This window comes from Scomber japonicus, chromosome 8, assembly GCF_027409825.1.
Source record: "Scomber japonicus isolate fScoJap1 chromosome 8, fScoJap1.pri, whole genome shotgun sequence".
NCBI classification, from domain to species: Eukaryota; Metazoa; Chordata; class Actinopteri; order Scombriformes; family Scombridae; genus Scomber; species Scomber japonicus.
Genome location: NC_070585.1, coordinates 29,771,342 through 29,795,582, shown reverse-complemented (window position 1 = coordinate 29,795,582; position 24,241 = coordinate 29,771,342). Strand labels below are relative to the sequence as shown.

The following is a 24,241-nucleotide window of genomic DNA, read 5'->3' as shown; positions in this document are numbered from 1 at the left end:
TAGTATTGTGGTTTTGGGTGTTGTCATTGGATATGTTGACAATAAGAAATAAAGTGCTCCTTTAAATGGTGATGATAATCAGTTTGTGGCTTCTCAACAGGCAGCTGATGAATGTCAACAGTTTGTTTACCATTTTAACAGTTTAAGGATGCCAAAGGGTCTGGAATAATTTTAGGAATCTGCTGTTGCAAAATACTAATGAGTTGTGCACATTCCTGACATGCCCGGCCTTGTCAACAAACACTTTTTTCTTTTCTTTTTTTTTTTTTTTTGAACCTCAAAATGAAACTTACACTGAACTTACATAACTGGGACACACCGATCTTAAGTCATTTTGTCACTTTGGCACACCCGTAGTTACCGTCAGCTGTTGTTCAAAGCAATAACAGCTCAATAAAAACAGATTGGACTGGATTTCATTTGGGGTTGTTGTTTTTTTGTTGTTGTTGTTGTTTTTAGGGTTTTTTTTTTCTTTTGGTCCCCTCTCCGCTGAAACTTTTATCCAGTAATTCCTCTCGGTTGACTCAGAGGTTGCCTGCCGCCCGATAAAGCACACGCTCGCCTCAGGAGAATGAAACGCTTCGTCAGAAACCAGCATTTATCCATGAGTCATTCTCATCCTGTTGAGGCATGAGAGGTTTCTACACCAACTCATCCTGTACATTAGCAATAGTAGATTCATGTGTGAAAATGAGACAAGAAGGATCATGTTCTGAATATCTAGTTACAACAGCACGTTTATATAGTTAAAGTTAACACAGCCTCCCTCGTTTACATGGATTTATATGAGTATCACAGTTTGATTCTTTTATTTTCTGCTCCATTACACTGACTGTGACAATAGGTGAAGCGCTGCTGCCTTCGAGTAAAAGGTTAGATTATAAGATTAGCTTTTCTTCTGCATGCTGATTCTCTTCCTTGACACTAAAAACATCCCATAAGATCTGCAGGGAAACTGGCTGCAGGGATTTGTTCCCATTCAGCCACCATAGCATTGACCACACTGACTTTGGGGTGATAAGGTCTGTTCAGTTCAGGGTTCCAGTTCATCCAAAAGGTGTTGGATGGGCTTAAGGAAAGCAGCTTTTCATGGACTTGGCTTTGTCTTTGTCATGCAGTATTAAATTGAAACAGAAAAGAGTCTTCCTCATACTTTTATCACAAAGTTGGAGCAATTAATCAATGAAAAGTAGCCCAAGAATGTACACAGGAGTACTGCATATGGACATGGTTGTACTTATAGTGTATTTCTGGGGATTTCTGGGGGTTCATGTAATTTTAAGCAAATTTTACAAAATGCAATATTGTTTTTTAAATTTTTATTTTTTTAAAGGTTTACACTCTATATGTGAAATCTGTTACCATATGTATTTTTTTTTCTCTCTGGTCTTCTTCCTTTTAGCGTGTCTTTTATTCAATTGTGATTTATTTTTATTTCTTCTTTATGTTGACCCCCAGAAGGACCCTTTTGAAGGCTAATGTGGATCCGAATAAAGAGCAGAGTGCATACTACAGACTGCACCCAGGTCTTGACATTAGAAAATCCTCAGAATGTAAAAAGTACACACAGGCTTAAAATCCAGTTTCAACCACACAGACACATTTCATCCTGAGCTTGTATGCATGATTAAATGAATATCAAATACACCTGCATTTGCACACACACAAAAAAACCCTCTTATTTTAACGTAACACTCTCAGACTGTTTCAACACCTTCTGTCCTGCCTGCTTTTGTGTAATGTCTCTCTATTAAAACAGCTCGCCCTCTCTTTCGGTAATCCTTTAGTATACTGGCCTTAGGGTGTGGACAAACACTAGAGCTACCTGGAGATTATCAGAAGAGGACAGGGCTTGTAGCAGCATGTAGCGTCAGAGCTAATGCTGCGCTCATTTGCCTCAACATCAAAGTCCGCACCATGAGAGTCAACAACTGCAACTGTCAACGTGCAGATACCCGAGGGGGGGTTACAGGCTTCTTCTTTTTTTGGGTCTTTTTTGTGCTATGTTAGTTTTCTCGTCTAAAAAGTTTCACATCCTTTCAGGGCACGGATGAGTAACTTTGTGATCTATCTGAAGGACTTTTTTTTTTCTGATGAAGTTTAGGTTTTTTTAGCTCTGCCCTCTCTGCGACACGCCCAGGTTCTGCTTCGCTTACTTTGCTCAGACTTGCAATAGTGCATTAGGAGATATCAACCATTTTTAAGCCCCTTTTGGGAAATATCTTTCTGCTCTGGTTTCACAGCTCTGACTCAATATGTAAATCTGCCACGCGGACATGTCGATATAATGTCAAAACAATTTGTGAAACAGAGGTCCTCCCGATGTCTTGTATTCACAGGGGAAGTTTGAATCAAAATGCAAATCAAACACAAGGGAGCATGCAGCCTATATTTCTGTCCAAACATCTCATAAAATGGATGACACTATCTATGCTGATCCAATTACATCCCCCTGTATCCCTGAGTTCTCGTATATGTGCCTTTCTGTCTGTATGCCGGGTCACTAAAAGCTTCAAATACAATTTTTCAGGGCTGTGAAAATATATATTTAAATAGCTTATCTTATATCTCCACAAAGCTGAAGGTCACAGAATCTAATTTCATAATTGGATCTAAATTATTATTAGAAAAATGTAAAGTGACCTGTGATCATCATGATATGTCTGAAATCCTTTTATGCTATTCAAGCTCTCCTGATTATCTTACATGATAGTTTTTATTTAATTGGCAGCCAGCCAGCTTTTGGTTTGAAGAGTTTGAAGAGGAGGGAGGGAATGGGTATCAGGGAAAGGGGAGAAATGTTTACATTATATACTGAAGAAAATGTGTACTTTTTCTGTTGAGTTATATTGAAAAAAGGGGATGATACATGAACAAATATGTTTTTTAAGTCATTATGACCTATTAAACTGGACCTGCCTACATGTTGCAAAGTTGAAATTTGAGTTGAGCTTTGATTTAATGTCACTAATATGAATTACTGTGCAAATATGTCAAAAATGTCTATTAAATGTAAAGGTAAAATGTTGAAAATATAAACAATATTGGTTTTGAATATTGAACTGAAAGCAATGTAGAAAAGTAGGTGTTGTACCATTGGAAACCACTAATATTATTGGTTATTGTTTTGTGTGTTTAATGGTTTTGTAGAAGAATGTTTCAACTCATTACCTGTTTTGGGATCAACATCAAAGTATGTCCGATGAGATTCCAGCATCTGGAAGGACAGCTTGCCATCAGAGGACGTGTCCATGTCTGTGGCCGAAACCTGAACCACAGATTTCACTTTGGCCACGTTCTCCTGGACGGACGCAAAATACATCGGCTGGGAAAGTTCTGGAGCGTTATCGTTAACGTCCATGACTTCCAGGTAGATGTGAGTCCAGGAGATCAAAGGCTCAGTTCCCAGGTCAGTGGCGTAGACTGAAAGCCAGTAATGAGGCACCGTCTCACGATCCAACGTCTCTGTTGTACGAATCACACCTACGACACATGAAGGGCAGAATAAAACGCTGTTTCCACATGTGAACAGCAAAATAGTATTAACTTGTTTCAAACATGACTTACATGTATCAACTGCAATCACTTTAAAAGGACATATCAATCACTTTGACTTTATAGCTTAAGGTGCATATTTGGATTAAAAAAAGTCTGGATTTCTGCCCAAAGGTGGATTGAAAATATTTTTTGGTGTTCTCTGCTCAGCAGCATAGATGACACATTTGTGTTGCCAAAACCTATTCAGATTTCTGCAGTACACAAGAGAACACCACAAGGTATGCCAGGGGTGTAAAAACAGAGAAAAATGACTTTTTGACTCACAGTTGCCCCCAAAAGCAGTTTAAATTTGGATACCCGGAGGGAGAGTTCAAAAACCAGCAACAGAGACAAGGAGATATATTTCAACATGGTTCCATAATGACAGAGAACTCCATTTGCCCTGATTTTATCTGATCCTTGAGTGCAGCAGGCTGCTAATGGAATTCACTATGGCATGTTGAGAGGGTGCAGGGTATCCTCTGTAAAGGATATGCTGATGGAAAAAAAATGACAAACCTCCTTATCCATCCCAGAGGAAATATCATGTTGTACAACCATGCTCTTGTCTCATCTTATCGTAAGCTAAAAGGGAAACTACATGAGGAAATGTGCTGCTATAATGATCTTTTGTGACAACGTGGTGTAGTCATTTGTCTGTGACGCTGAATATGCACAGACGCTAATTTGGTATCGGTATTTGGTAACGCAGACAAGACCTGAATCTGACCTTTGACCTGCCTCAGGGGGGTGCATGCTGAGATTGATCAGCACTGGAAACATCAGTGAACAAAAGTATGTCACTACAAAGCCCATAAGTGGATGTTCTGGAGATTTCTATCACATCATATGGTCTTCCTCTGATCTTCATCTTGGAATAAATGCTGAAAGTGACATTTTTCTGAGAATTTGAAGAACTTCTCAAACATGTTTAAAAGCTCCAGAGAAGCTATTAATGGATGTTGTGGTGTGATTGCTTTTGTCAACTGATGTTTTCAAGATGAAGAATACACTTTAAGCCAAAATAGGCAATTAACAATTAGCCAATTGTGTGTATGACCTGTTTAAAATCAGACTTCAGTCTATAAGCACAACAGACTGTTTGAATTAGTTTGCAGTGTAGTCTAGCAGGACATGAAAAGCACCCTAATCCATCACCCTTTCCAACTGAGCAGTCTAAGCTACTGTAGTTCTCTTTAATAATGTAAAGTGAAGGAAACTGATGAGCCGTGGCCGTGTGATTAATCACAACTCATATAAACATATAAGAAGCAATGAGTCAAAGGATTATTTTGAGTTCTGCTGCACTGAGGGAAAAATTATGAATAAAGATAAGTAATATAAAAATAAAACTCTATTTCAGCAACATGACAACAAATCTAAGTCCTGTATTAGCTTCTTCTTCAACTTATATTGCCTTCAAGTCATGCATGTAAACGCTCCACAAATGAGGAAAACTGAGCCAGATCCATAATATAATTAACACATTTTCTCATTTTCCACTTATTGCCAACAATACTACACCTATTACATCAAATGCTACAGAAAAAAAAACTTCAATTACCTGTTTCCTCATCAATGGTGAAAACTCCTAGGCCAGAGCCTTCATTTATGTGGTAGCGGACGACTCCATCTCTGCCCAGATCCTTGTCTGAAGCCGTAACAGTAACCACTGATGTCCCCACCGCTGCATCCTCCATCACTGCGGCATCGTACACAAACTCTGAGAACACCGGCCGGTGGAGGTTTTCGTTGACATCCAGAACCTCAATCTCCACAAAACAGGAGGATGAAAGGGAGCGAGGGAGGCCGTGGTCAACAGCGCGGACTGTCAGGTTGTAAGCTGGACGCCTCTCAAAGTCCAGCTCCCTCTCAAGGGTCAAAGCACCCGTGGAGGAGTCGAGGTGAAAGATCCCACCCTCTGTGTTCTTGAGGTTGTAGGTGACAAGACCTCCACTGCCCAGATCTAAGTCGACACTCTCCACCCAGACCAGGAGGGTTCCCACCGGTACGTCCTCTGGAACTTTAATTTTGTAAAGCGTAGGTGCAAACTTTGGTGGGTTGTCATTCACATCTTGCAAAACCACCACGAGGTCAACGGTGGAGAACAGCTGTGGGCCGAGTTTGGCTTGGTCTCTGGCTTCGATCCAGAGGTCATGCCTGGGTGAGGTTTCTCGATCCAAACGACCCGTCACACTCACTTCACCCGTCAATTCATCAATTTTGAACATGTCAGTAGATGTCAACAGGGAGTATTGGACATTTCCATTTGTGTCTGCATCCAGATCCAAAGCACGAGCTGTAAAAATAATAGAGTCCTCCTCTGTGTTTTCAGGGATTCGTATCACATACCTGGGCTGATCAAAAACTGGAGGGTTGTCATTGACGTCGATGACATTCACCGCGATGAACTTCCATGCAGAAGTTTGCGGTGTTCCCAAATCATAAACAGTGATGTTCAAAATGTAGAACTCCTTAATCTCCCTGTCTAGAGGGCAAACTAACTGAAGATCACCAGAGAAAATGTCAATGGAGAAACAGCCATCCTCATTCCCGCTTGTTATGGCGTATACCAGCTTACTGTTAAACCCTGAGTCATTGTCTGTCGCCTTGAACTGAACAATGGTGGAATTCAGCGGATAGTCTTCAGGGAGATCAATCGAACCAGGGATGCTCAGGTCAAATTTGGGAGAATGACGGTTTGTGATGTGAATATCGGAAAATGTGTCTTCCTCTGTGTTGATTAGAATGGGTTTGATCGACTCTATCAGTTTATCAGTCAGCTGTTTGAAAATGCCTGTTTCCCGGCAGTGGAGGGTTGGTTCATCACCTTTGTTAGTGACAGTTACCCTGACAACTGAAGATTCGGAGTGATGCTTGCCATCTGTAGCTACAACTCTCAAATTGAACGAACCCTCTCGCCGGGGGATCGGTTCCTTAAGGGTGACAGCTCCTGACACCGAGTCAATATCAAATACTTGGAGCTCATTCCCCGACTCGATGACATACCTCAGCTGCTGCAGCTCATCTAAATCGATGGCTGACAATTCAACAATTGTTTGCCCCACAGGTAAATCTAGCGGTATGGTGGAATTGCAGCCCACCCTCTCAAAAAGTGGGATGTTATCATTGATGTTGTTCAGGGTTATTGTCACGGGGCTTTCGCTGACCTGACTGAAAGGGCTGCCGCTGTCAGAGGCCCAAACTCTCAGGTGGTACCGCCGCTTCATCAGCTCGTAGTCCAAGTGTTCAGAGGTTGAGATGACACCGGTAAACGGGTCGATTGTGAAAGGTAAGGGGCCTGAGTTGGCAATGGCGTAAGTCACAAAGCCATTTTTTCCTTTATCTTTGTCTGTGGCTGCTACCTTCAACACACTGCTGCCAACAGGGGTGTTTTCATCCAGCGTGGCCTGATAGGAGGTCAGTGTGAACTGTGGGCTGTTATCATTTTCATCTGTTATCTCAACCACTATGTGAGTCTCAGCTTCACCGTGATTGGCCATTACATCAAACTCATATCGATCTTTACTCTCATAATCAAATTTCCCGGTGGTTATGATGATCCCTGTTTTGGGATTTATCTTGAAATTAGTACTGTCTGGATTATTTTTGATACTAAAAGTAACATTATAAGGGACTGGATTGACAGAAACCTTCAAGACATGAGTTTTAAGGGGGGAAAACTCACTCAGTGTGACAATATAGGTGTCTTCCAAAAATTCCAGAGGGCTGTAATGATACGCCGGAACGTGGATTTGTGTAATTGGAGAGAGTAAACTTGGGTGGCTCCTGTCTTTAGCTTGAAGGGACAGATTCAGCCCAAAAGGGGTTTGAGACCAGCTAATCTTCTTTGTAGAGATCACTTGGAAGTCACTGCCCTGCACACCTAAGGGGATAATCTCAAAACACTTGTGGGGATCGCCTCCAACAATATTAAGGGATTCCACAGGCTTAACTCCCGCTTCCACATGGACATCGATAGTTATTTTGCCGACTGCAGAAACTGTTGGTTTGGGAGGAGGTGTAATAACTGGAGAGCCCGAAGAAATCTTTTGTACATTTACTGTGACCCTTGCAACATTACCGAATTTCGGGACACCAGACATTTTCTTTGCACTGTCCTCTGCTAAGATGGTGAGGTCATATCTCTCTGTCCGGGTGTAGTTGAGCCTCTTGATGAGACTGACTGTGCCTGTGAAAGGGTCGACGATAAAAGGATGAGCTCTGATGGTGAATGAATAATAAAACTCAGCATTGCTTCCGATGTCAGCATCTGTAGCACTAACCCTGAGCACACTTGACTTAAGGGGAGTGTCTTCCCTGATAGCCACGTTGTAAGAGGCAGGGTAGAAGAGAGGCTTTAGGTCGTTTGTGTCAAGCACCTGGACAAACACCTTTGTCTTCGACTGCAAGCCAAAAGTGCTTTCTGTGGCCTCTATGGTGAGAGTATAAGTGTCTCTAACCTCCCTGTTGAGGGCAGCTGAGTTACTGCTGCGTGTTTTGATCCTGAGGAAGCTAAAATCTCCAACTTTGACGGCTTCTGCTTGGAAAAGGCCGTCTTCGTCCCCTGAGACAACATTATATGTGATTTCCCAGAGCAGATCTGTGACTTCGATGCCCATCTTCACCGACGTCTCAACGTACGTCCGGGGGGCAGAGTTCTCTTTGATAGTGGCGTTGTAAAGATGGTGTGCGAACCTCAGTGGTGAGCTGTCTTTTCCTTTTCCCATACTCCCCTGACATCTGGCCACGTTTAGGAGGACTGTTGCTAATGTAAGGAGGATTGTTCCTGAAGCAGCCATCTTTAGTGCCTCCATGTGGATCCTCAGACCTTTAAAAAAAAGGAAACAAAGATAAATAAATACATGTTTTGTCATATAATTTAAATCAGGAATAGGAAATGCTTTTACAGGAACATACACTGTTTCCTTACAGTAAGTAATTAGTCATCTATCTTTTATCACCTTGTATATCTGCAGATGAACACATAGCACACAGATAACACTCATACCTGCACTGTTTTGTAAATACACCAAGCATCTCAAGCTGCAGCTCTACAAAGACTACAAAATGGACACAGAATACACAATGACACAACAGCAGAGAAGAGGCCTTTGGTGAGGCATCTGACTTCTTGTTCTAACTTGTCTTAACCCCAAAAAAAAAGAAAAAAGAAAGCAAACACAGTTTCAGGACCAGAAAGTTGCCTCCGAGCCCTTTCAGACAGGTGGTAGGCTAAACACTTCCCCATAATTATTCCTTTATAGCCAAATACTAGCAACACTGAAATTATTACTCTTAAGCTTTTGTCATCGCAGATCTATGAAGAGGATTTGTAGTTTGATGATTCAGTATCATGCAGATGACAGTGGGTGGTTGAGTCCTGATCCGAGTGTAAACGGCTGCATGTGTTCAGTCGGTCTGTGATGGTGATTGCTGTATGTGCATTAGATGTCCCTGCAGGCATAAGCCACCAAACCGCTGCATTCATAATCTATAAAGGATCAGGATCCTACACACTGCTGGAATGGTTATTCATTGAGTTGCCTATCCTCTATTTAACCAGGAAATGAGTTTCAAAATATGTTTCGGGAGGAAGACGTGGCTGAAATGCTTCCATGATGTAAAAAATAAAACACATTTAGACATGATATGGAACAGCAAAGACATTTCCTCATAAAATGCTCTTTATTTTATCAGGTAAGTTTTATTTGTCACATACACATGATACAAGACGATGGCAGTGAAATGTTAGGAAGTATATAAATGGAAGTCATCTTGTTGGCTTTTCAGACGACATAATATGATAATATTGAACTGAAAGTGACAGAACTATGAGAAACCTGTCATATTCCCACAATCCGCCTTTAAACTTCATCTGTATCTTAATCTTTGTTATTCATATTTTAGTGTTGTAGCTGTGGTTGCATAACTGATGTTATCAAAATCCCTGGAATCATTACTTTCATTTGATAGCAGGATGTAGTACTCCTACTACTCTAGTACTTGGCTATGCTGACTGTTTTCCTGTGTGCAAGTAAAGCTTGGTCACCGTCAAAGTAGAGGATTAAGATAAACAGTAACTAGATAAGTAAAACTAGCGGCTAAAATATTATACTTTCTTTCACAGTTGGTTTGATTATTCACTGGCAGACATGTATCAGCACCATTCTCAACACCACTCACCATGCAAGAGACACAGCACAGGTGATTCTGTACTATCAGTGTCTCCACACAAGACCATTAACAAGCAATTTATGAGATACCCATGTGGGAGTGAAAATGTAAAAAGCATATGAATTTCAAAAAAGGCCTCTATTCAGATTTGACACACGCTCGAAGGTGCACCCCCTTTCACGCATTTTAATGGAAAACAAATGTGCACAAGAAATATTGAAATACAGGAGCTAACGGCGCGCCCAGCTGATGCACGACCACGCCACGCCAGCTTGAATTTCACAACACCCAGACCTGACAGCGGAGAGAACTGGAGGGCAGAACACTTTGCCCTTCACTGCCTCTCTGACAGCCCATCCACAGCTAAAAGCAATCCGCACAGAACAATCTGGAGGGCAGAAATGCCGTCCCCTAAGATCAGCAATGAAAAGATCTGTGTCACAACCCCCCCCCCCCTTTTTATTTCACTCCTCTGTTAAAAAAATAAGCTTGTTCAGGCAGTAATATGAAATTAAATCTCATCCATTACACCTCGCTGTTGGTGTCTAGATGAGTATGAACATGCAAAACAAAAGATGTCTTCAAATTGGGCCACAGCTTGTGAATACCATGCAGTGTCTTACATGATCTCACAATTTATATGGGTTTATGAAAACAGGTCTCCCCCTGAGTATACTATGTACTGAACGTTCAGTGTCTCCAGGTAGACTGGCGCTAGAGGTTTCAGTGGAGGGTGACAGGTATGTGGGGTGTTATCTGCAGTCAGGGCACTTGGTGACAGATAATCAGATTAGTAGGGTCAGGGTCACTGTTTGGGTTTCAGAAGAGATTTGAGGCATCAAATCTTGTAATCTCGCCAGATTTTCAGTAGTGTCATTTTTTTTTTTTTTTACTATTCTTTTACGTCTGCCAGGCGGGATTAACATAGGTTTTAGCATAATTTAGTCTATGGGCTTGGTTCCATTTTAAGCCATGGACATGTCACATCAGACACATTTTTCTTTTTATGCTATAGAATATCAATGGAAACACAGATACGGCAGGTCTTGCTGCATAAATGCATGCAACTGTGATATATTTCTCATTTACGGTACGTGCATATACATTCAATTTCACCCTGATCTCAGTCTCAAGGATATGGATATACACGTTTGGCATAATGAGGTGAAAGGAATCCTCGCTGCAGAAATTATAGGATTAGGACCGATTTCATCTGTGAAAAACAGCTGAATAAGCTTATTCCTGTGGACAAAACAAATCTGTCTAAATATAAGTGTCTCGAGCAGGAATTAGCAGTGCAAACCAGGATCGTCTTAAAGGGTCAGTTCACCCAAAAATGTAGACTTTTTTTTTCTTGGTACATCAGCAAATAAAACTGAGGCTCTCTGCATAGCTCACTAACAGCATAGGACAACATGTATTTCTATGATTTGGGTGAACTGAGCCTTTAAATCACTTTGTTTTGAAAAGTGCTACATAGATAAAGTTATGATTATTATTATTAGTCGTAGTAGTAGTAGTAGTATTAAATCCTTAACCTAAATAAATGATAATAAATAAATTAATGATTACTATTCTATTATGTGCATGCAATCACAATAAGAAATATCATTACATAATCGGCACATGCTAAACAGCTAAATCACACTTTTATAGGCACCTTTAAGCATTTTTAGGTATGTTCAAGATATAATTTATGACTGGTTCCATATTTAATGTCTACAGACAGAACAAAAAAATGCATACCTCGTTGAAGTACATCAAATTGTTTGCAGTACTATGGTCTTCAATTTGACTTATTTTTTACTTTGTCTCTGAGGAATCCTGTTTTCTCTCTCAGCTTGTTATACCAAATGCCTTAAAACACTAACCAGAGCTGTAGTAATAAATATAAACACTTTGTCATTGATTTAGAGAACACAGCATGTCCCTACAGTTGCTGAATGCTTCCGAAACTGCCCCTGAAGCTACCCTGAAGTGGATTCATTTTTTGCTGCAGAAGTTTTTCTAAAAGCTGTAATCTTTCACTGCTTCTTGTCAGTACTTGAATCTTGAGTGCAGTTTTCTTACAAAAGTGCACATTGGGAGTATTTTGCACTTATGGTTAAACATATTTATTCAATAGGCAGATGCTTTTGCAACACATTCATAACTTCAGCACCTGGAGATTGGTGGCCTTGAAGCACCAAGACATCCAGAATAACTGCTCCTATACTTCACAACTGAATTCTCTGTGTGTATCTCATAGAAAACACCGGAAAATGATCATATCCTGCAACTAATGAGAAAGCTACAAGAACTTAATGAGATTTATCAGGAGCAAAAAAAAGAGGTGATATCAGGTAGACACACAAACCATATCATGAGCAGGTAATATGTATTAAAAGTAGAGTAAAACCAGCCACATCACAAACTGAAGAAAGGAAAACAGTCTGGGGAAACACTTGTACTAATATTTGCTCATGTAGTGTTTCCCCATGAGGCTGAAATAAAGTTAAATCAGCAGCTAGAGCCTTTAAGATTGAAGAGGGAGCGGGGGAAGGATTACACTTTGATTGAAAACACAGAAATATAATGAATTCCATTTGAATCTAATGAGAGGCTGAGCCAGACATGTAATGAAACCTACAAATCAGCATTACTTGCCTCATCATCACAATCGTTAATACTCGTCCCAAACGCTGCATGCGGAGGTGGTTATCATAGAAGTGTTGCTCTGTATTTATTGCACGCAGCACCATAAAGGAGGTGATATATTTGCAGAGCTGTAAATCATAATTTGTATCTAAAGTCTGAGCGATGAAAACTGCATTGATTATTCTACAAAGTCAGCCACTACTAGAGCTGATTTGTAAAATTGAACACCGCTGTGGATTTTTTGGTATTTGCTAAAAAGCGTTTTCATGATTCTGCTGCAAACTGATGCATCGCTCACACTTTCTCTGCTGTCTGTAAACTCGACTGAACCTGAAATTGAGACTGAAAGGAAACGATCAATGTTTTCATCCAAACATCCAACGCTGCAGGGCAAGAAACCTCAGGCTATTACTGGTCAGCTGGCACATAAACGTTTATACACACACATATATAGACACACACACACTCACACACGCCTCCCTCCCTCCCAGTGTGTGTTCCAGGTAACCTGCAGCCACATGTTCAGCTTCAGCTTCCTGGATCACATTTCACCATCACCCCTATGGCTTCCCAGCACAGACAGAACAGCATCTGCAGCGTTTCTTTTTTTTTTTTCTTTTTTCCCCCTTCCTCATCTTTATTACCTCTGTCTCTCTGTAAGTGCGAGCATGGCTGGGCCGTCGCTCTCTGCTGGAAACTCCAAAAGTGTTGAAATCTACTGCAAACTCACTCCTGGTTTCATGTTTGCCAGCTTTCCTGCTGCAGGCTGAGGCCACATGAGAGCTTCTCCACAGAGTCTGACTGCCTGACATTAAAAAAATGGCCTACCACAGATATCATTATCATCATTTATCTTGGCACACCTTAATGTATTTTTTGTTTTAATTATAGCCCATCACAAACCCCCTTTATCAAGATATATGACAACAGAAATGAACTCTCATGACTGCATAGAGTTTGGAGTTTGGAGGTATCTGAGTTCAACCTTTTTTTTAATATATATATTTTTTTGTTTCTTACTGTAGACCAACAGAGAACTGATTGTACATGAAGTATCAAAGTCAAAAGTTTGTTCCTTAGAAATGAGAAACTTTTGACTGTTTCTCCAAAGCTTGATAAATCTTATTCCTCTGTGCTGTAAATCTCTGCTGTTGTCCAGAAACTGTTAAAAACTCATCAATAAGCCACATCACTACACTAGATGATGTGTTCCTACACTATGGTCACAGAGGAGTGATATGTACACGCACACACACACACACACACTTGTTATTAGGATCAACTCACTTGCACATGAGATTTGTTAACATTGGAAAAACATACTGCAGTAAATCTAAAGTTTTGGCTGTTACTCTCCTCAATAATCATAAATTGCAAATAAAATTCACTCCAGCAAAGAGCAGCATCACCTCGATGATAACCAAGATTCAGAAAATGTAATAATTTCTCCTCCACTTTTCATTAACTAAGACAAACATGCACATTTTTCTCCTATTTTGAGTTTAAAACCAGATCTCGTCTCACTCAGAGGAATTGGACGCTGATCTCTTCCACAGCTCTGTTTAATGATTCAAGAGGTGAAACTTGTTTCAAAACTTAATCACAAGTTGTGTTGATAAGTTCTCAAACTGTCCAAATTAAAACAGGCTGCACATCATGTTTTAATTACCAAACATTTGGACTAACTCTGCTTCATCAGGCTGCTGTTTGAGGCTCATCTGCGCTTCAGCTGATTTTCATCTCCATTTCATTAATCTTATATATCTTATATTATCTTAATTTATATGAATCTTATTGTCACTGATCAGTTTGGTAATCTATCAATTTAACTTAATCTGATTAATCTATTAAAAGAAATAAAAAAATCCAAATATTTCCTGGTTACATGTGAAGATTTACTTAGTTTTCCTTTCATAACTTTATAATATTTTATCACTGTAGAATTTGTAGGTAAAATAAATGAATATGGAAGTCATAGTTCCCGTGTCTGTTCTTCCTCATCACTTTACAATCACTGTGTGCTTATTCAGCCTTACGTGGCGATTCCTTTGAACCACACAGAGCACTTCACCAAATGTAAAGGTAGTCACTCATTTCCTGTGTGATGACTATTGCAACACAGACAAGTTGGATCATGGATCCATATAGCTGCCAATCTGGCTTCACCCTCAGGCCTTTTATAAAAGGAGGGAAGGGAATGTGGTTTGATCTAAAAAACCGGCAGCACACAGCAGGCCCTGCCAGGCCCAGTGGCATATAGGTAATTATCTTTATGTTTGTATGAAGGCTCCTCTCCAGTAAATGGCTGTAAAATACTTATAGTAGAAGTGGTTTTATGAAGGGAATTAAAGGATTTCAGGATTTTTTCCCTTTTTTCCACTGAAAACTATACAGCATTATTCCTCCTTCTGCCCCTCTCTCCAAATGCATTCAACCCTCCAACCTGTTTCCTGTCTTTTTTGTGAAGTGATTACACCTCCATTCTTCAAGAGAAAGGAGAGAAGAGAGGGCTGCTGGGGTTCAGCTGAAATATAATATCGAACTAGTTGCATCAAGGTGCTGTTCTGGATGTGGGCGTTTCAAAAGGAATCAAAGGGGGAGGAAAAAAAACAAAAAGCAAAAAAAAAAACAGAAGGACCACAAAACCTTTCTGTAAATTAATATGCAGCTTTATCCATCTGTCAACAGCCTTCTGTGACATTAGACATCTCTACTATAACCTGAGCTTAGTTTATCTCTCCACACCTACAGTGAACCCTGACCATCAACACTTTATTTTAATCTCTTCAATAAGCAGAATATAAACCACTTTATGTTCTCTTCTAAGCAGATTTGAGCACATTTTTAAGTGTAAATTAATATATTTGTCAACAACTGTTTCTCCTCTTAAGTATGATTAACTGGTCTGTGACTATATGAATTTAAAATGTTTTCATGTTATGTGAATATGTAATATGAAATGTTTACTACTTGTATAATATGAATTATGGTATGTGCATTCATTATATTTATTAATGATGTGCTTGTTATAATTATATTGTATTGAAGGGCTTATTTATGAATATTTCTTTATTCTTTATGACAACTGAGTGAACACTGGAGCTACAAGATGTCACTCTGGAAGAAATCTAGTAAGCAAAACTTGAGTTAAGAATTTTTTGTGTCAAGCTATTTTTTTCTGAGGTTGAAAATAATAAAAAAGTCATGACATCACAAGATCACACAAGGATCCGTCTTATCAGGCTTCAAGCTATAGACACTTTTCTACAAACCAACAGTGGTTCGGACCAATCAGTGTAGAGAATCCAGCTGTCTTGCAAGGTAAGACAGTGATAGACAGATGGTTCATCCAATAACCTGCAGAGTATTTTGTGTGCCCGCCCTTTTCTAAACTGTTCAACTTCTCAGTTGTTTCTCAAATGTGTATTAACAGTTAACCATCTGTTTTGACTGTTCCTTCTTTCCTCCCTTCCTTCCTTCCTTCCGTCTGTCCTCCCTCCCTCTTTCCTTCTTTCCTCCCTCCTTTCTGTCTTTCTGTCCTTCTTTACTTCCCTCCTTCCTTCCTTCCTTCCTTCCTTCCTTTCTTCTGTCCTTCTTTCCTCCCTCCCTCCTACCTTCCTCCTTCCTTCCTTCTTCCTCCCTTCCCAAGGTCCTTCCTTGACTCGAGGACAACAGGAGGGTTATATATTTTATAACACACTGTAAGAACTTGTTCATGATCATTAATCCCATAATATTAACTATAGTTACAGCTCTGCTAACTTCTGTTGTCAATCATTAATCAACTGTTTATCCACCAGTTATAGATACTTCACAGGAGGATTTATAGTTATTTACAACAACAATACATACATAAACACTTAAAAAATCTCCTTATAGCTGATTACAACTATATATCAGTGTATTATTACAAAATATGAAGTTTTAAAAAATAGGTTCATAATTTTGCAAGTCTGTTCTTAAACAGTCAGAGTTTTGTTTTTCTGACCATTAGATGCTTCCTTCATAAGGCAGCTTCGGATAAACCTTAAAGTATATTTAAGCTCAAAGCAAGCACTGTGGATTTGTGTTTTTAATACTTTAATAGTCAGTCTGAACAGAAGAAATTACTTGAAAAATTGAGAACCCATCCTTTAAGATACTCATTATAAAACTAAATAAAAGCTAGATCACTGTCCTGGAACAATGCCACAAAGATGCAAACACGTTCCCCTCCATGTGAAACTTCTTACAGACCATCTTTCATTTGCATAACTGCCAAGTTCAATTTCCTCCCTATCCATAAAAAAAACCATCAACATCCACAGCCTGCCCCATGGTACAATCTAATAAGGTAATGAGTCTGTGCTGCAGTATTAAGCCATGATGGATGGGGAAGCTTTACTTGGTGTCAGTCTATTAAGTGCTCACTCTTGTATTATGTTGAGGGGAAAAAAACCTAAAATTTGTTGACTACAAAGCTCGAGCCATGTTTTCGCTCCTCCTTTAAGAGTGAAATAACTTGAAAATGTAAAATTTCCCAATTATGTGCTACAACAAAATGTTGGAGCAGCTGGTCCCATTCAGATAAAAGGCTGTTTCTGAAGCCACTTGGTGAGACGCGCAGGTCTTTAACATTTCATTCCCACTTTACATTTCGTCTGGTGTCTGGAAAAGTGTTTTGCAGAAATGATGAGCAACAGCAGGTTGTAGAAAAAATGGTAAAGCAGACTGAGGAAGTTTTCTTTCGACCCACTTTGATAAGACACAAAGTTTGTACGAGTCTTTTAAGGTGAGTAAACTGAATTTAGGGAATTTGTCCTCCACTTCATCCTTGAGAATGATACAGTATGATCCACACTAATCCCTTCATAGCTGGAAGGATTCTGTCAATTGTCAGCAGAGCTTTTTGAATTGCCTGCTGTCTGTACATCTTGCAGTTTCTACACAATGCAAGCTTTGTGTCACTTCTTTCCCCATACACATCTTCAGAGGGATTAACATCATTTTTTACATTGTGTGATCTCAGACAATATGCAGCAACAGACTAAATTCGGCATTCAGACATTTATGTGCGTAGAGTTTCTTTGGGGCGGGGGTGGGTTTTATGTCACTGACTAACAAAATGTCACGTCTGGAAAACATGCATTGAGAAATCATTGAGCTTTACGTAATTATGTTGGGCCAAAGGACAAAACTGTGGCACCTGTATACATGATTATAGAGACTTTGAAACCCCAAAAGTTGAGGAACAAAATTAAATCTATGTTGCAGACAAGCATGCACACTACTGTGTCAGTTCACTCTCGAGGTTCTCATCAGCGTTCCTTTCAGATACAACTGGCTGCAGTTTTCAGAAAACAACAAGTCTGATAAATCCACAGAACGGCATGACCAGATCTACCATACGGGCAATCTGGGCAAGTGCCCAAAGGCGCTTGAGCAGAAAGCAGCCCTCAGTGATAAAAGAAAAATAATAGTTGGTGAACCTGGTATGTCCAAAATGAGATATGGAGCAATGAGGTTTCTATCCGACAGCAGCGTGATCCAATTTAAAATAAAAGTAGTTTCCAATAAAAATTAAGACTCTTCATTGACTTTTTTATTTGCCAATTTGATGGCTGAGCAAGTGATGATTGGTTAGCAGGTAACAATGCACTGTGGGTGTTGTATCAACTAGTATGTGGGTGAGAATGATCAAGTAGCAGAAAATGGACATCAGTCGGTAACCAAAAGTCTAACAGGGCAGAAAGAGAAAACAAAAAGAAAAGGGAGAAAACAGAAGCAGCTGCAATAAAATAAAATAAAAAGTCCCACAAATAGCTAGCTCTTTCAAAAAAGGCAGAAAAAGAAGAAGAGGAGGTTGGAAGATGAGGGTGAAGGAGGTTAAGTGCCCAGGGCCCTCTGAGATTACTAGTCCATCCTTGCAGAACGCTATAAAGACAGACAAGACATTTATTGACTAGATGGGGGAAGAAAGTTCAATATCTATTGGATGACAAGCAAGATATTTTCCTCAGGAGTTGGAGGAGACCAAACCAGAGCAAAAAGAAGAGTCAATAGTAATTATCAGAATATGTGAATGTTGTTTCTACATCTTATTGCACTGCCCCCTAATGGCCAAAAATATACATTAATGACTAATGAATGAAAAAAAGACTAGAATCGAAGTGCTGGTTGTCATATAGAGGGGAAAAATGAGCCGTAATATCATTTAAATAAGAGGATAACAGCACATACTTTGAGATAGTCTCTTCTGAACGGTATTCGTAGTATTTCATTCGGTTTTGTCATGAATGAAAACGGAGAGCTACGAAGAGAAGTTCAAACCCTGACTCCTTTCTCACCTCCGCACAGCTGGCCAAGTGGGTGTGAATGTTGGCTTCTCTTCGTTCGGAAAAGTTAGAGAAATGGCCGTGCACAGACACTCCCCCCTTTTTTAATTCAGAGGGCGTTTCCGGAGCTATTCAACCAATTCGACAATCTGTTCTGGAGGAGGAAACCAGTCGATTAAGGAGTATTCATACAGCAGGGTTACTCCCAGGAAGCTGGTTAGCAGATACGGTAAATGCTGCTTATTATATATCAGAAAAATGTGATATCTACTTCAGGCAAAAAGAAGCAGGTCTCTGAAAAGCTAGCGGGAAACCAGGGTTGATGTAAGAAGGAGAATCTGTCAACTATCTTCTGCACAGCTTGAGCAGATTATTGATTCCTTTTCATCTTTGCCAGACCACCATGAGAGGAATAAAAAGAAAAAAAAACTGTCTACAAACTGTGACTCAGAAGAGAATTCACTTTTGCAGCTTTTCTCTCAAATACCAATTAAATGATGCCGTGAGGGGTCCAGGGAGGGTGGTTAGAGGTGGGACTAGATGAGCCTGGAGCCCCTCTCCTCGCTCTGACTTGTTCTCATTCATGGAAAAAAAAAACTGCCTCCTAGCTCTGCTCTCACTTTATTACTTCTTTCCTGCATGACTGTTATCAGCGCTCAATGACTCTGACCCTTAACCTCTGTGTGCGACTGGCAGCAGAAATCATTCCTCTCTTTTCATTTCATTTCATGTCATGCATTTAGTGTCAACCTACATTATTCATGGGGCATTATTACTACATTTCATACAATAGTAGGGTCAGCGTTTAATGATACAGAGCCCACAGCCCACCTTAATTACAACTTTTGTCTGTTAGCCTCCAGCTAGATCATTTTGATCTAATCTAATCTACATCTAGGAACAAAAGATCTTTTTTTTTTTTTTAACTGTGCTCTTCATAAAAGCATTACACTTAAATCTAAACTGTTAAATTCTTGCAAAACACCATTAAGCTATGCCACACTCACAGCTATGCAACAGTGTAATTTCAGATCAGATGGATTGCGTTGGGTGGGGTTACGATGCTAACCCTAGTCTGGAAGGGTTCAGGAGTTTGGGAAGGGCGCGGCCTTCAACCTAACCTCTCTCACATCCTCAGCAGGAAGCCAGGACATAGAGGCCTTTAAACTGGAGCTGTGTGGTTATATTGGGATGAGCTAACAATCCTGGGATCCTCTGTTTTTGACGTACTTAACCCTGTCAAGACTCAGAAGCTCAGACTGGAAATGTCTGTCTGAGAAAACTACAAGTGTGAAAAGTAAATATATGTCAATTAGAGCAAATTATGTGAGAAGCTTCACTTATAATATTTGACGTTTGACAGCAGACTTTGATTTATTTCTTCATTTTGGCAAAGTTTAAATGCTCTAACATTGCTGATTTACTTAAGCATGCTCTTTTCTTCTGGTGCAAACTTCAGAGTTTCTACATTTTTACTCTGCTATGATTAACTCTACTCTAAAATATGCTTCACTCAGCTACTGTAGAATATGGCTTGCTACAGAATATGAGTGGGCAATATAATCCTCTATCATGGTAAAAAAAAAAATTGTATATAACAAAATGGGTCCATCTCAAACTCTAGTAACATTTCTGGAAAATCAACTGAGAGACTATATGGATAAAATACCCAGAAATGTCAGTTTTTGCCTCATCCAGCCTATTAAATGCCTCAGGTACATCATATTGTTGCAGTATATATATATTATTTATTTTGCCATATCGCACTGTTTTATCATTTATATATATTTTTCTGCTCGTTATGCACCATAAAATAATAAACACACATACAATAACAGAATAGTCTGCAATATTTTCATCCCAACTCCTTACTGCAGGTTTGTGCAATAACACAACAATATTCTTTACAAACTTGTGTCAACTTTAGCTTTTTTAGCTTAACAACCCCCAACAACCCCGACAACCCGCCCGATGCTCAGAACTTTTACATCTTCTTTTTACACAAAGAGTCTTAAAGCTCAAGTTCCCGACAACAAAAAAACTTTTACTGTCAGAGCGTCTGTAAAAGTTGTGGTATCACACCGCAGCAGCTCACTTATAAAGATTTAAAATGGCGCCATGGAAATATTCTGGGAGTGAGATTTAAAGTTAGTGTGGGAAACACGCAGGAACACACAGCACGTGATAATAAAAATGCATTTGGACTTAAAATATATTGATTTAACACCTCAAACATTCATTTCAGGATATCATAGTTGAGCATTTAGACATATTTGACTGCTTGAACCTCTGCAATAATATATCTTAAACCACTGTTTCTCTCTGTAATACAATAATATGATATTGTGCAACTAAAATCTAAAAAAACTACAATTTGCTTTACAGCGTTTTCCTCTGATCCTCTTTGCTGTCTGCAGGGTTAGGTTATGTGAAGGGTGAAAGGTTGAGTGTAATGGTCTGGGGTCGGGGGGTGTCCTTTAAAGTTAAGCTGCCCCTCTCCACACACATACACACACACACAGAGAGACACACACACTCACCCAAAGGGTCACTCACAGCAAATACCATAATTACAGGGAGGGTCCGTAATGCCCCACCAGCATTCTCTGTTAACAAGCTCAGCCTGTCAGTCATCCAGGCTGTCAGACGGTTCATTTGGATCTGACTGTATTGGATGAGTGGGTGGATAAGTGGGTGGATGGGTTTGGGGGTGGGAGGTGGGGGGGGATAAGTGTGTGTGTCCTTGAGGGGGATTCATAGATATGTGTTTATTTAAATTAGACCACATTTAATCCAATTTTCCACTCATATCAAACTATTTTTTGATGGGCTTTTCTAGGTTTCACTCTATTTCATTTCACAACTTCCCTCTGTGGCTTTCTGTGGCTTTCTGCGGTTTATGCTCACGACCAGGCACAAAACCGCTCATAATTTAAGCAGTTAGACAGTCAGTGAGTCAGCTGAAGAGGTTAACAGACACGCCTGATTGCAGCAGGGGTACGTCCATCGCTCCTTTAATGGCGGCTACTTCCATTCATCCTTCCAGCTAAAGTCTAGACTGTATCTCAATGACTCCAAACAGCCCCGTTATCAGCTGTAATGAGGCTCAGCTTTTGCCAAATTACCTATGAGATAATACATTTTAAAAAAAAGCTCTCAGTTCAGATTGAAAAGTTTGAACGTGCTTGATTCTCTAATATTTCGGCATTTCTGAAGAAACCCTCCAAAATGTTAATGGGGGAAAAACTGAAGACACTTAATCCTACTTAACAAATTAGACCGTCTTATCAAAGATGTGCTGTTTGATGTGTTCATGAAAACCAATTATTGGCCTACATGCCTTAAAAATGAAAGCATCAACTGGCACAACATTGCCTGAGGTATCCTGAGGTGGAATAAGGTGTGTTTTCTTTTGAAGCCGTTTTAAAAAACAACAACCTCTGTGTCGCTTTCTCTTAATGAAAAGTCACCTTTAAAGAAATGAATAGGTCTGTCCTTTTTAAGGTTATCTTGGCATCCATCCATCACATATGCCATCACAAATGCCATCCTCCATGTCATTGCACACACTGTGCAAACAGGCCCTCACAGGTGAGTGACAGCAGCTACTTTCAGCAGGAGAGGGAGAAAAAAAAGAGAAAAAAAGCCCCCCAAACTAAAAGCGACAAATGCTCATAAAAAGGTGCATTTTAGAAAGATTGGGTACATGAAGCGTCGCTGCTGCAAGAATACGATTGAGCAATTTCATTCGAAAGAGAGGAAATCAGCTTCCAGTAGCAAATGAAGAAAGAGAGAGAGGGAGTGTTTAGCCAGAGCTCCAAACGTCAAGACCTCAGCTGCATGCTTTGACATGTGCCTTGACTGCTGCTCTTTACCTCTCCCATGCAAACGCTGCAAGCTAAAACTGTCAGAAAGTCTTTTACAAAACTCATAAAAACACACACTTATATACCAGTTACACACACTTTAAATCATTCAACTCTTTCTTGAATATGGACAAGTTTAGAGTAAAGACATCTGCTTTATTGATTCACTTCATCATTTAAAATGTTTCTGTTTGGTAACCACTTGGTGATCCATCAGCTGTGAATGCATGATTATAGCAAGAACATGATAAAAGAAGCAAAATATGCAAAGTAATAATATAAAGTGAAATATGATGTGTGATATGTGCTCTGCAAGTAAAGTTTAGTGAAGTTTCTGAGAAGCCTCTACTCTGTTTACAGTGTAACAGTAAAGCTACTCCTGGGCAGTGTTTAGTAATATTGTAATACTAAATAGTGGTGTTATTCTCCACAATAACCAGCAGTGTGAAGTGCAGTGAAGCAGCGTGCAGCAGTAACAGAAGTAACAGTGAAAACTTACCTGAGGTCCAGTTAGGTGACTCTTCCAGGAATATCGGTAGTCTGTTTTGGTTTGCTTTTTTTTCCCCCTTTCCTCTCACGCTTCAGGAACTTTGAAAATCCTTTGACAGGACGGCGACAACCAGTGTACTCCCATGGTGGTTTGGTTTAAAGTCCATAAAAAAGAAGAAGGAGGAGAAGAAGAAGAAGAAGAAGAGAGAGGATACAGTAAAAACAGAGTGTGTTTCCTGTGCCGCTAACCTCAACTTCAGCCCCTTCAAAGGCTCTGAACCAAAGTGCTGCTAAGACACCTCAAACACTCCCTCAGGAGTCCCATCTCCACCCATTTCTCACACTGTCCCTCCTCTCTTTCTATGACACACACACACACACACACACACACACACACACACACACACACACACACACACACACACACACACACACACACACACACACACCTCTTCCATGTGCCCAGACTGTGGCTGTGCTCCCCCTCCCCCCCTCTTGCCTGTGGGCCCAGGCCTTTGGGCCTTAGCCAGGACTGTTCTTGTAGGGGGTGTGTGTGTGCGTGTGCATGTGTGTGTGTGTGTGTGTGTGTGTGTGTGTGTGTGTGTGTGTGTGTGTGTGTATGCTATACATGTCTCTGCAATACATAAAGTTATATTTAGCAGAACTGCAGCTAACAATTATTTTTATTATGCACTAATTGTGTAGTCTGTGAAATGTTAAAAGAGAATGAAAGAATGCATTCATGATATCTTTAGAAGGCCACGGTTACGTCTCCACTTTACTTGATTTGTCTGTCTTACAGTCAAAAACCTAAAGATATTCAATTTACTGCCATTTACACTCACGAGAACTTTATTAGGAACACCTGAAAAAACGAATGTCCAACGCAGTAAAAACACATGAGGGTGGTAAAATATATATAAATAAAATAATACAGCCTCTATAATAAACATAAAAAGGAGAATTAACACCTTTCTGACAATGTTAAAAACTGAAAGCTTCATAAAAAAAGTTGAATTTATGGCAGAGCTGTTGTACATGTTTGCATTGGATTGCACAGATAATCCTATTAAAGTGCTCAATGAATGTGTGACAGAGAAAAAAAGAAATCACATGAGATGGAAGTAGTAGTTCCAAAATGTAGCTTTTTTCTCATAGTAGTTTGTCGAAAGGTTTTCATACAATAAATACAAAAAAATGGATGTAAGAGAAACTAAATAA

The 24,241-nt window shown here is 39.8% G+C and overlaps 1 protein-coding gene across 1 annotated transcript in view; it reads right to left on the bottom strand.

The window, feature by feature from the left end:
- Positions 1-8,339, bottom strand: part of fat2 (FAT atypical cadherin 2) — a 117,046-nt gene extending 108,707 nt beyond the window's left edge. Inside the window, exons 1-2 of the mRNA XM_053324155.1 lie at positions 5,102-8,339; positions 3,172-3,483 (exon numbers count right to left, since the gene is read on the bottom strand). Of these exons, the coding sequence (XP_053180130.1) occupies positions 3,172-3,483; positions 5,102-8,339 (3,550 nt within the window). The remainder of the gene's footprint in view (positions 1-3,171; positions 3,484-5,101) is intronic.
- Positions 8,340-24,241: the final 15,902 nt, after the last annotated feature.